General features: G+C 35.9%; 2 protein-coding genes across 5 annotated transcripts; both read left to right on the forward strand.

Moving 5' to 3' along the window:
• The first annotated feature begins 266 nt into the window (after positions 1-266).
• Positions 267-4,292, forward strand: LOC139198247 (zinc finger BED domain-containing protein DAYSLEEPER-like). 4 transcript variants are annotated; one of them, XR_011583602.1, is made up of 8 exons: positions 267-385; positions 1,251-1,601; positions 1,698-1,778; positions 1,876-1,996; positions 3,209-3,414; positions 3,512-3,821; positions 3,901-4,012; positions 4,141-4,292. XR_011583602.1 is itself a non-coding variant. In XM_070826708.1 (6 exons), exons 2-5 carry the CDS (start codon positions 1,870-1,872, stop codon positions 4,005-4,007), a joined length of 750 nt encoding a protein of 249 aa, XP_070682809.1. In that variant the 5' UTR covers positions 267-385; positions 1,251-1,869; the 3' UTR covers positions 4,008-4,012; positions 4,141-4,292. The 4 variants fall into 4 exon arrangements, 2 of the variants coding, with proteins under 2 accessions (XP_070682809.1, XP_070682810.1); XR_011583601.1 differs by having other exon boundaries at positions 1,251-1,778; XM_070826708.1 differs by having other exon boundaries at positions 1,251-1,996.
• A 7,872-nt stretch (positions 4,293-12,164) lies between these two features.
• Positions 12,165-12,716, forward strand: LOC103441304 (uncharacterized). Its single transcript, XM_008379991.3, has one exon. It carries the CDS (start codon positions 12,165-12,167, stop codon positions 12,714-12,716), a length of 552 nt encoding a protein of 183 aa, XP_008378213.3.
• Positions 12,717-14,022: the final 1,306 nt, after the last annotated feature.

Consider the following 14,022-nt stretch of genomic DNA (forward strand, 5'->3'; position numbering starts at 1 on the left):
TATAAGTGAGAGGTTTTAGGTTCGATTCTTGCCAAAGACGAATTTGAATCACATTATTGTTAACTCATTATGAGGCTAAGCCTAGGGCTGGCATTTTGAACCCGACCCGACCCGACCTGTTAAAACTGGGGTGAGTTCTTAACGGGTTGGGTTGTTAACGGGTCAACCCGTTAGTCACCCGTTAAGTAACGGGTCATTTTGGGTTAACCCGCGAAACCCGTTAACACCCGTTAAGAAGGAATTTTGTGTAATTTTATAGTTGGAATAGAAAACCTAGCTCTCTCTGTTCTCTCACCTTCGAACCCGACTAATTGGCGTCGTTCTCTCCCTCATCTTCTTCCTCAAAGTTGGCTGCCGTTCACTAAGTTCTACCACCCTCTCTCCGGTAAGTTCCGATTCCCTTTCACCTCTTCTTCCATGGCGATTAATTTTCGTTTTTGCATATTATATTTTTCGTCTTTCTCAGTTTTTGCTTGAGCTTGGTTTGAGGTGGTACTCTTCAGATGAGCTTCGAATTAATTTGGAATTAGTTGATTTGTGTTTGATGATTTCGATTGCGATTGTGCTTTTGTTGTGCAAATGGTGATTTCTGTGTGTGATTGTGCTTTTGTTCTCTTCCTTCGCAAGTTAGATAGAGAGAGAGATCTTCCCACTTCTCCATCCCATCACACACTCGATTCATACACACACACACATACATACGTTATTCTTTTATCATGGGTTTGATGGTGATTGAGGAGGAGAAGCAGGCGGCGGCCAAGCCCTTCGACGAATTGGGTTCTGATTAGAATTGGGTTTTGATTAAAATACGTGTTCTGTTTTCGCATTGGAAAAAAGGTCATTGCTTTTCTCTTTTGCTTTCCCTTTTTAGTTCCTTTGTTTATTGCTTATTGTTTAGAAAAAGTAAGGAAACCTTATTCTGCAGCCTACGGTTTCTTTTGCCTTTTGCCTTTTATGGGTCCTTTGTTGTTCACAAAATCAAGAACTGGTGGTGGAGATAAAGAGGGAATTTAAGAGAGAGATGCTATTCTTGTTACTTATAACTTAGAAAGTGAATGATTGATTTAGACCTACAAGCAAAAGGCGCATTCGAGTTCACAAAGTGGACTTTGTGAGAGATATTTGCTTCTACCTTTTGGTCATTGTATGTTTGGGTGTTATCTTGATTCACAAGGAAATAGATGTGTGGGCTGCAATGGCTTCGACCTTTTGGTTATTGCTTATGTGATTGTGGTTTACGTCTCACATAGGCATCGGAAGAAAAGTGTAGAATTGAGCTGTAATTCGAGCAATGAGAGTGACTTGACTGTGCCAATTCTTAGCAGAGGAAGGAGCTACACAAGGCAGTTCTGAAGTAGTAGAAGTCAACAAATGCTGCTCTAATCTTAGATCATTGGTTTTTTTACGCCGATTGATTTTCATACTTGAGTTGCCGCTTTATCTGCCTAGGAGATTGACTATTCCTATTGTTTGTGAAGCAAGATGGTGTAAGCCATATGTAGTTGCTTCAGTGACACTAGCACCAGTGCTTTTGTCAACACTTTGGAACCATCAATTTGGAAATTTTAGCTTCAAGACAAAGCTTGCAATCTATATTATCGGTTTGATTTTTGGAATTACTTTTGGGATTTTTGCTTTTTTGACAACTGAGAAGTCAAGCCCACCAAAAAAGTGCTTATTTCCTTGGCTTGCTGCAGGGTTTGTAATGAGTGTTACTTGGAGTTATCTTACAGCTTAAGAATTGGTAGGGTTGTTAGTTTCAATAGGGTACATATCAGGTGTGAGTTCTTTCATGCACGGGTGTTCCTTACTTTTTAACCCATTTTCTCATACTTATTGTTATTTATCGTCAGTTTTCGTTTATGATTAATGCAGATGGATAATGATGAAGAGAACACTGAGGCTATGGAAATGTCAACATTCAATCTAACAGATACGCAAGGTACAACAAGTGAACCAAGTCCTTCAAAGAGAAAGGCTAAAGGTATACGAGTAGGTAAGATACGTCAAAAGAGATCTCGTGTTTGGACTTTGTTTGAAGAATTGCCTATTGGTCCTGATAATAAACAACAGGCGAAATGTAAAAACTGTGGGATAGTTTACATATGTGATAGTAACTGTGGGACGAAAAACCTGTTGAATCATATGGATTCGTGTAGTAAAAAACATCAAGTTGATATGAAGAAATCTCAAGTTGGATTGCGTTCTCCTCAATTTAATCATATTAGTTTTTGTGATTTATTGATTGAGGCTATAATTAAGCATGATTTGCCTTTTAGGTTTGTTGAATATGAGGGCATTAGAGCTTTATTTAGATACATATCTCCTAATATCAAACTACCCTATAGAAATACTGTTAAGAAACATGTGTTGAGGATGTTTGAAGATGAAAAGATAAGACTTCGAGATTGGTTAAATACAATTGAGGGAAGAATTTGTTTGACATCTGACCTATGGTCTTCTGCTGCAACTGATGGATATCTCGCACTCACAGCTCACTTTGTTGACAAAGAATGGAAAATGCACAAAAGAATTTTAAATTTTTGTCATATGCCTCCTCCACATACCCGGGTTGCTTTGTCTAAAAAAATTAACTTCTTATTAGTTGAGTGGGGGATTGAAAAGAAACTGTTTTCCATTACTTTGGATAATGCCTCTGTAAATGATTATTCTGTTGAGCTATTGAAGAAACAATTAAATTTTAGAGGTTTGCTATTAATGGATGGATCAGTGACGAAAGTTCGTGAGTGCATCAAATATATAAAGTGTTTAGAAGGGAGAAAAAATAAAGTTTTTTGCTTGCGTTGCACAAGTAGGGTTGGCAGGTAGTAAAAGAGGGTTGAGACAAGATGTGCCTATTAGATGGAATTCAACATATACAATGCTGGATAGTGCTATTTTTTATCGTCGTGCTTTTCTCAATTTGGCACTTGTTGATTCTAATTTTAGTTCATGTCCTTCATTGGAAGAGTGGGATAAAATAGAGAAGATTTTCAATTTCTTGGGGTATTTTTATGAAGTTACTTGCTTATTTTCCGGAACAAATTACCCTACATCAAACTTGTTTTCCCAAAAGTGTTCAAAGTCCATTATTGTATTCAAGATGCTATGAAAGATTGTGATGATTTCATGAGACGGATGGGGAGTTATATGAATTTGAAGTTTGAAAAATATTGGTCAGAGTATAGTTTGATCCTTGCCATTGCAGTGATTCTTGATCCACGCTATAAATTGGAATTTGTAGAGTGGGGTTATAACAAGTTTTATGGTAAGGATTCCAGAGAGTTGAAGGATGTTAGTGGCACATTGTTTTCACTCTATGGTCATTACATAGACAAGTTCTCTCATCTTCTTGTATCCAACTCAGTCAATCAAACTCCTACTCAAATAAAAGTTGGAGACAAACTTTTTGAGGTAGTATTTATATTTGGTATTCCTGTTTTTATACTTTTTATATGCATCTTTATATTGTTCGTTGACGTCATTGTTTCTATGTTGTTTTTATATGTAGGAATTTGATAATATTTACCAAGATGGATCAACTTCAAATGAAAAAATCGAATTACATCTATATCTTGAAGAAAAGAGACTTGATAGAAAACAAGAGTTGAATATTCTTTCATGGTGGAAATTGGAGCAATTTCGTTATCCCGTACTTTCTCGTATGGCTTCTGATGTGTTAACAATTCCCATCTCAACTGTTGCCTCGGAATCAACATTTAGTATTAATGGTAGGGTGCTTGATCAATATCGAAGTTCTTTGTTGCCTGAAACCGTTCAAGCCTTGCTATGTACTAGAGACTGGCTTTTTGGCAAAGGAGGTAAATTTTATATTACTTTGTATTTTTTTTCTTACATAATAGATTATAATTGTTTTCTTTTTTTAACTTTTATGTTTAGCTTTAGAGAAAGAGGGTGCTGACTTGGAAGAACTCACTGAAGAAATTTTTGACATGAGCCTTAATGAAAACTCAGGACAATGCTCCAATAGTATTAGTCTTGATTAAGCATGGTATGTATTTTCGCTTGTTCTTTTAAAGATATTTTCTATGATGTTTAATAATTAGGATGGATTATGCAAGAGTAATGTCTAATTTTGTATACTTGCTCATTGCTCTTGATTTTGTGGGTGTGTTGCAGATTTTTGGGTGTTCGATATGCAAATTCTTCCTTGAAGTAGCGATGTAATTGCGTGGTACATCTTGGTGATGTTGAATACGGCATTGCCCCATGACGTATAGCTATGCCTCACATTTTGTAAAACCCTTATGGAGTTCTATTAATTAGTTGATTTGGAAGATTGTAGTATGATATATATATATATATATATATATATATATATATATATATATATATATATATAATACATCTTGGTGATGTATAGACCCAAAGTCACAAATCTTAAGGTCACAATTTGCATTGAGAAGTAGGTTACTCGGTTTCAAGTCACGGTGCAAAACATTTGCAGATATATAATGTTTATAATTTTGGGTAAAAGATGTGTAATTTGTATTGGAATGCAAAATGTTAAAAAAAAACAAAAAACAAAAAAACTTGTTAACCGGTGAAACGGGTGACTTATTAGGCTTAACGGGTTGGGTTCGGGTGACCCGTTAGCTTAACGGATTGGGTTCGGGTGACCCGTTAAATTAACGGGTCGGGTTGAACCTGACCCAAACCTAATAAACCCGACCCGTTTACAGGTCTAGCTAAGCCCACCTCCTCCACCTAAAAAAATTCAAGCATTTCTAAAAGCACTGTCAAGGAAAAGCACTCTTTATTATCTGAAAACCACTACTACAAAAAACAGTTTGCGAGACATAAGTACCTTCGTCGTGCAAAGTCAAAAAAATTTGCCTTGAAAGTAAGGTTTGCGGAACGAAGAAGTAACCTGCGTCTTTGCACGACGTAGGTTATCTGTTGCACAAAGTGTCTTTGCGCGACGTAAGGACATGCATCACGCAAAATATCTTTGCGCAACGCATGTTATTTCTTCGTCGCGCAAACCTTTGTTTTTTTTTTGGCAAAAATATTTTTTATTTAATTTTTAATAAATATTGTAATTAAATTCTAAACAATAATTAATAAACCAAGAAAAAGTATTTAATTATAAAATATATGAAAATGTACATACAAGATGTCCGAGCAAAAAAGAAAAATCTACAAAAAGTAGTCTTCTAGGTTTGATACATCAGGCTACTGGGTATCGACTGGGCGAAGTGGCTGAGAGGGAGAAGGTAAAGCAAGATCAGGTGCTGGCATCAGGATTTGGAAGGGGGACATCTATAAGGCCCGTACAATCACACTCATCTGCTCGCCCTAGGCCGCAAGCTGACCTTTTAGTTTGTCACTTCCTCCTTTAGGGCATTAACCTCTCATGTGGTCAATCTAGAAAATGAGGTACCCGTCTCATGAACCCGGGCTTTCCCCATACACCGAACAATCTTGCCATGATGACGACCGAACTTCCAATCCAAGACCTCAATCAAGATCTAAAGCCCTGCATCATCAGGTACAGTGACGTCCTCGGGGTCTCCGGGGGAAGCTACGATGTTTCTTCTTCCTCCTTCTTCTTCTGGGTTACAGATTCATTTTTTTTATTTTTTTATTTTTTTTTTCTTCTTCTTCTTCTTTTTTTGGGTTCGGGGGGGAGGGATGGTTTTTTTTTTTTGTATTTTTTTTACTTTTATTTAATTAATTATTTAAATATTTTTTTAATGACACGTAGCGCCCAATCATTGTCCACCTGGGCGCCACGTCATCACTTAACAGGAGAACTAACAGTTTGACTAACGGATGTATGAGACTGTCCCAAAATTAACACTTTAGGTATGACTCTGGGATGAAAAAAACTTGATGTACTAAATGTTGAAAACCACGAAACATGATGGTAGTAAACAGAGTTTAACCCTTATTATTGATTGAAATCTTGTGAAATAAAACATGGTGAGAGATTCGTTGTATGGATGATAAGCCTCATAATGAGGTCACATTAAAGCATTTTCCATAAACCATGAGGTTACAATTTTTATTGGGGTGTAATATCCAGACACACCTTTTTACTTCTCACACATCTTTCTAATTTTTTATCGTCGGGTCGGATGAATTAAAAAAGATCAAAAGACATAAATTATCAAGAGATGTGTGAGAAGTAAGATATCATTAAAATTAAAATTTTTTATTTTAAAAATTTAAGTGTTTCTACCACTTAGTATTACGGTTTAGTGGTATTCCTATTCATTTGTAAGTGAGAGGTCTTAGGTTTGATTCACCCAAAAAAATTCAAGCATTTCTAAAAGCACTGTCAAGGAAAAGCACTCTTTATTATCTGAAAACCACTAGTACAAAAAACAGTTTGTGCAACGTAGGTACCTTCGTCCTGCAAAGTCAAAGAACGTTGCCTTGAAAGCAGGGTTTGTGCAACGAAAAAGTAACCTGCGTAACGCAAAGACACTTTGCATGATCTAGGTTATCTGTTGCACAAAGTGTCTTTGCGCGACATAGGGACATGCGTAGCACAAAGTAGTTTTGTGTGACGCAGGGACATGCGTCGCCCAAAATGTCTTTGCGGGACACATGTTACTTCTTCGTCGCGCAAACCCTTGTTTTTTTTTGGCAAAAATATTTTTTATTTAATTTTTAATAAATATTGTAAGTAAATTCTAAACAATAATTAATAAAAACAAGAAAAAGTATTTAATTATAAAATATATGAAAATGTACATACAAGGTGTCTGAACAAAAAAGAAAAAACTACAAGAAGTAGTCTTCTAGGTTTGATACATCAAGCTGCTGGGTATCGGCTGGGCGAAGTGGCTGGGATGTCGAAGGTAGAGCAAGATCAGGTGTTGTCATCAGAATTTAGAGGCCAGACATCTGTAAGGCCCCGTACAATCATACTTATATGCTTGCCCTGGGCCGCAAGCTAACCTTTTAGTTTGTCACTTCCTCATTCAGGGCATCAACCTCTTATATGGTCAATCTGGAAGAGGAGGCACCTGTCTCACGAACCCGGGCCTTCCCCATACACCGAACAACCTTGCCATGACGATGACCGAACTTCTAATCCAAGACCATAGTCAGGATCTGAAGACCTGCATCATCAAGAACAATGATGTCCTCGATCGGAGTCTCTGGGAGAAGTTGCGATGTTGCTTCTTGGAGAACAACAGTGCCTTTTCCACCATAGCAGCCTGTAATAATAAAGAAAAACTTATAATGTTTAATAATAAAATATAAATAATATTTGAGTGATTCATAAAAATAAGAATAATAACAATTACATATACTTACATGAAGCTGCTCAATGGTCTCATCGTCGAGTCGAACGTAAATGTCCTTGAACAGGTCAATCTCTGGAAACTTAGAACCCTCCTGAAGAAAAAAAAGTTTACTTCCTACAAGCCATTCAACTAGACACATGACCATAGAGACTAACTAGTAAACAGGTAGGAAGGTTAACATAAGCGACTGATGCTGTTAGGGGATTTACATCCCATAATGTTTAGTCAAGATCTAAACACCTTGAGAAATGCATCTTCAAGTTCTAATGAGTAGCAAAAGATAGCTTGCATAGTTCACCAGGAACCAACTGTTAGTTCCAATACAGTCTAAGTCTAATCAATGAGATACACAATTATTTTAGGGAAGAAGTTAATCTATTGATTCTGACCTGAGTCTATACCTACTGGTTGGGTACAGTCGGGAGAGGATGAGGATGAAGGATGTGTGAATTTGGATGATGCCACACTCGCAAACAACGACTGTCAATCTACACATTTCCTCCAAGCATTTGAGTCAAATACTGTAAATTCTAACAAGAAAATGACACACATAATATTATATTTAGAAAGAAAAAAATTGAGGACATTCAAAGAAGAAAATAGTGAAGGAATAGAACCATTTCAAATGGTACAGATGCAAAATTTTGTGGAGAATTAACAAGCTTTGATACGCAGCTCATGTTTCTACAAAGGAACCATAAGTCTAGTTCATGTGGAGCTATTAATCACAATTTAACCTCAAGCTGCTCATGCAGTTGCTGATTTGGACTTACAAATGCATGCGCAGAGCCTCGTTGATGTTAATGCAAGTAAGACGAGAAATATAGAGTATTTTAGAAAACAAAACAGTATTCAAACAATAGATACAAAAGAAGCAATATTGACCCATTTCTTCTAGTCCACCCATTTCATTAATGGTTGAAGCTGCTTTCTTTTCTTCAAAGCTAGAGGCCTTCTTCTCTAAAGAGTGAGAGAAAAGTGCAGGAAAACAATTTGTCAGAACATTCAACTACGTACATAATCGGAAAACATATCTAATCTTTTGTTTAGCTGAAAAACCATCATGTCGAATTACCTAGTGACATTTTATATACATGAATAGTCAGTTGACATCCCAAACTAAAACTATCAACCAAGATCACTTCTAACTCACTTAAGCCAAGGTAAACCTAATACTATCTTATGGAGAAGATGAGGAAAAGTTTGAACAAGGAATTGGAGTTGCAGATGAAGCAGATTCTTGAGAGGGCACAAGTGGAAATTGTGAAAATTCAGGAGGCATATGACGATGATGAAACAGATGTTTATGTTGATGATCTCAGTGAATGATACAGGTGAGGGTGTATGTGGTATCTCCCTTTTGCTTCAACTCAGTTGGCATATTCAATTGCATGCTACAATTGCGTAACATTTGACATTTTCTTATTTCTTTAGATAAAATTTTTGTGAGATTATTGTATTATGATATGCTAAGTTTGCTCTGATTGTATAATTTTGTGTATCTAACATTGTGTTGCTTGTTCCAAAGAATTAACGAATTGGTTTTATTCCGCTGTTGAGTTATGTGAATATATGTTGTTTCATGACATTTTCTCCATTGATTAAGTAGCTCTGTTTTGGAAAGCATTTGACTTACTTTGGCCCATTTTTTGTTTTTAATTACTAATGTTAGCATCAAATACATTAAAGACATGGTCTTAATGTTTTGCCTTCGATGTAGGTACCCACAAACTATGGTTTTTGTGGTTATGCAGGGGCTAATGCATTGTGTTCTATGGCTTCAATTATGTTTGAGATGCGTGATTTTTATGCATTTAAAGGGAAAGTTGTCGTGAATCTATTATTTTGATGGAATACACACTGTACGAAACAAGTTTCAACGATCCAACCGTCAAACTTATTTGTATATACTTCAAGATCACATAGGCCAAAAATCGCAAAAACAAAGATTAAGAGATCAATGGGACAAAACTTTTCGACAATTATAAACGAAAAATCACGATTTAACAGTAGTTTTAACTCTGATTTTGATGATTTTTAACAGCTACACTCACTGATCCTATATGAATACAATGAACTAATTCGATTGTCAATTTAAAATATTTACAAAAGTGGATACCACAAAATCTTATGTTATACTTAATAAAAGTATAAATAAACTCCAAGTGTTAGTAAATCTATTGTTTTGATGGGATACGCATTCTATGAAACTAGTTTCAACGATCCAAACGTCAAACTTGTTTGTATATTCTTGGAGATCGCATACGCAAAAAAAAAACATTTAGAGATCAAGTTTTCGACGATTATAAACGAAAAATCTTATTCAAAGATGTTTTATTTGTCTTCAAGTTTACAAAGGATTAAGACTGAAAATGAATCCTGAATTACTTACTTGTATTAAAATTGGAAGACGATATTGATTTTCTACAAGGAAATAATAAGATAATCGTAGCCATTGTTTATCTACATAAATATGGCATTTGCTCACAAAAATCAACCCACTCATTATTGAACTAAAACCTATTGTCAATAGCTTAGCATTGAGAATATAATAGTGAGGATAAGATTAGCTTTGAAGATTATGGCTTCTGTAGGTTTGGAGAAGGTTTTGAAGAGAGATAGGGGAGGGAGGCAGCTGCTGCAACTGGGTTTGTAGTTTCTGCTAGGAAAATTTTGTTGACTTTGCACGATGCAAACTAACGTCGCACAAAATTGTTTTGCGCGACGAAGGTGTGCATTTGTTGCACAAAATAGCTTTGCGCGACAGAGGTGCACCTTTGTCGCGCAAAACAGTTTTACGTGACGTCAGTCTACTTCGTGTAAAGTTCCATTGCGTAAAATGTCTTTGCATGACGTTTTGTTGTCACCGTTGCTCAAACATACTTTGTGCGACGCAATTTGCTCCGTTGCGCAAGTTGCCGTCGCGGAAATATGTTTTTGTACTAGTGAACACTTTTAACCACTAAAAAGCACTGCCAAGTTCCCCTAATTAAAAGATAACAAATTAATTTTTACATTTTTATAGGAATGAGGATCCTCTTCGGATCCTCTTTGTGAGGTTCCTGAGGATTTTCAAATGGTGTCCGTTTATCGCACATCGTGCAGCTAGTCCTCTTTCTTTTTATAGGAAAATGCTATTTAAACACATATTGTTTACCTTTCATACACTCTTGTTGACCTTTGCCCATCTTCTTCAACTCATTATATCCATAAAAGATTGAGAGAAGTGTATGAGAAATAAAAATAGGTATGTGGATAACACCCTTTTAATAACGGTGAGATTAATAATTATTATTTCTAATGATTGTTTTTATTGCTGGGCTGGGTGATAAGGGCCTCAGCCACAATTAAATGTCACAATCAGGTTATGTAGGCCTTCTCAAAGTTGAGCTAGCCTATACCGATTGGCCCAGTGAAGTTCGGTTCTTCCAATTGTTGAATATCTTTCGTAATTGGCCCAAAAAGCCCAAGCTCGTCTCGTTGTGTTTTACCTGGGTCCAAAATTTCCCGAATGTTGGAAGAAATCTCTCTTCCCCCGAATTAAAAAAGAAGAAGAAGGTCTTGGCTTTATAATTACAAATCATTAATATTTGAAAACGCAGATCGATTGAGGAACTCAAACCTAACAAATAAACAACCCCAATTAAAATCCACACAAGATGGGATTGAATATCTGTTTCAATCCTACTATGTAATAGTGAAGAAGAATAAAAAATATGAAGATAAAGAGAAAGATAAACAATATTTTTTATGTGGTAAAACCCCCCCCCCCCCCCCCCCCATACAATGAGAAAAATCCACTGGCACATTGTCGGTTGAAGAATCCACTAAAGAATAAAGATTTTTACAATTGTAATATAACTCAATTACTCAATTGTAATCTCCTGAATGAATGCATATGAATCTTACCATACAAAGTCCAGGAGATCTGATCTTCTTCAATGAGTTGTCGTGCAATCCAAGTCTTCTTCTCTTATACAGTATAAGAAATAAGCTAACTCGCGCTTTCAATATGCATCAAACAAACAGGGTTCACTCCCCCTTTTTGTGGTGTAATTTTCATTAATTAATGAAGTTCTTGTGTTGCCTTCACAAACTTGAACAAGAAGTCGCTTCACAAAATAATTAATAAGTGATCCACCTTCTTTTCCTTTCAAGTAAAACTCCTACTGTTGTTTTCTGTCTCCCCAACAAAAGAAATACTGACAGCTCGATCGACAAGTGCTTTTCTTCTTCACACCTTCGAATACTTGTGAGGATCTGATATGACCACAATTTTCTTATAATCTCTCTACTTTTCACATGCATGGTTGGTTGTTTTTTTTTTTTTTTTTTTGGTGAAGTTAAAGCTCTTTAGATCAAACCCTAGTTTTTGAATTCCTATATTTTTTTTTTCCAATTTGAAATTAAGAAAATTAATAATGCCTAAGCAAAATAAGGGTGAAGTGCTGATTTAGTCCATGAACTATCACTTCAGTGAAAATTAGATCCTGAATTATTATTTTATTAGGTCCCTGAATTATTTTTTCGGTAAAATAAGTCCTTAAATTTATTAAAAATTGCTAATTTCATCCCTACTATTATATTCAAAGCTATTTTATCCAATTTTTCGTCAACTTTAATCACCTGACACACTTTAGAGTGTAATAGGTCATTTTCTCGCCTATAAGCCCTTAGCATTTTATATACGTTGTGAATCTAACGTCTAATTTACTATTTAAATTAACTACATACACTATCTCGCATACATCTACAGAAAAAACAGAAAACAATATAAATTACAAGTAGAACCTACAGGTCCATAAATCTTCAAACCCAAAATTTCAAAGTACTTAGAATTTCAACAAGTTCACCCTCATGCCACCAAACAGAGAAAACCAGATGGGTTCATACTCTAAGGCCAACATTGTCCACAAGCCACCAAGACTCTCAATGGGAAGTCTCCAAAGAACCATACCTGACATCTCAGCTGAACTAAGCAGCAGCATCAGCAGCAAAGAAGCCATTGACGATGACATTCATCTTCCAACTATATCTGAGGTTGAGGATGCCAAGTGTGAGTGCTGTGGCATGTCCGAGGAGTGCACGAACGAGTACATAGATAGTGTGCGCAGCCAGGTTTCGGGGAAGTTAATTTGTGGGTTGTGTGCTGAGGCTGTGAAGGAAGAGATGGACAAGAATGGAGGCAAACGAGAAGCGGCTGTGAATGAGCATATGAGTTCTTGTGAAAAGTTCAATAGGCTTGGTAGGGCATACCCCGTTTTGTACCAAGCTGAGGCCATCAGAGAGATTTTCCAAAAGAGTTCAAGAATTAGGGCAAAATCCATGAGTCCTAGAGATGAGAGTGTTCGAAAGAGTAACGGGGGTATTGCAAGGAGCTCTAGTTGTATTTCCGCAATCAACCGGGAAGAACCGATCAGCCCTAAACCTTAAACTTTAAACTCTAAATTGTAGACCTTTGTAATTTGGAAAGACTTCATTAGTTTTTTCTCTATGTAACACAACCACCATCCCATCATAGTTAGCGTCAAAAGGGGCACTTTCCATTTACAATAAATGTAACAATCTAATGCTAATCTTACTGTGATTGATTAGTTTTTTTTATTACAAGCAATACTACAATTCTAAACTACATTAAGGGAAGGAGGAGGATTTAAACAAGGGATACTGGGTTGAAGATCCTTCAGAACAATTCAACACTTGCCTATGTTGTTGATTAGTTAGCCCTAGCACTTAACTAAGTTTGTGCCAAATTTCTATTTCATTTCTTTATACATGTACTTGGTCTTATAGGATTGGCCTATGAAGGAATACATAAACGCCTTGTATAAAATTGAGCTTATACAGTCTTGTTTTTCTTTTGGTGGAAAATACAGTCTCGTTTATTTGAGCATATATCAAGCCCCGGCAACATTTTTTTTTTTTTTTTTTTTTTTTAACAAAACATAGCTTTAGTGGGTTAAATTGTAATTGTCAGGGAGAATGGTCGAACTCGCACCATGCATGGTGCATTGACATAACTATGGTAATTATTGTACAACTATTCATCACATATTGTAAATAATCTATTTTGTCAATATTTTGATAGGAATTGTTTTGTGTAATCAATGGCGGAGCTAGAAAAGTTTCACCGCGTGGGCTATCTTAAAGATTTAGATCTTTATAAACAAACAAACAAACAAAATTGATACTATATTTGTTTACTGTATCAGCTGGCTTAAGAAAATTTTCACAAGGTGAGCCAAAAACTTTTGTTATTCAAACAAATTCAAACTTGTACATGTACAAGAAGCGATGAGAAAAAAGATGTGAGAAAAAAATGGTTTATAAACTATATTATACAATTAAACAAAAAGAATTTGAATCAATGACTAAATATATGGTGGACTACATTCAAAAATTAATAACAATTACATGTAAAATTTTGTTTCCTACCAAAAGCTACCCATGCTACAGCCCAGGGTAGCCCTTAATGTGGCTCCGCCCATGTGTGCACTTTAATAAACTAAACTTCACAATCACAAACATGTTGGTGGGAAAGTAAGGTGGTGGCATAGTGTGTTGTGTAGAATATTCTCAGAGGGACGCGTCGAAGGTCCACTTCCAATAACACCGATATTGTTCCTAACTTAATAATTATAACCTACACAATCCATCAAGTGTGAAGTTTTATCACAAAATACCTCGGTATTAATTGAAGTGAGGTTAGGATATTTAAATTTTCTTTTCACAGAGATAC

The sequence above is a fragment of the Malus domestica genome, chromosome 08 (genome assembly GCF_042453785.1).
Source record: "Malus domestica chromosome 08, GDT2T_hap1".
Classification (NCBI taxonomy): Eukaryota; Viridiplantae; Streptophyta; class Magnoliopsida; order Rosales; family Rosaceae; genus Malus; species Malus domestica.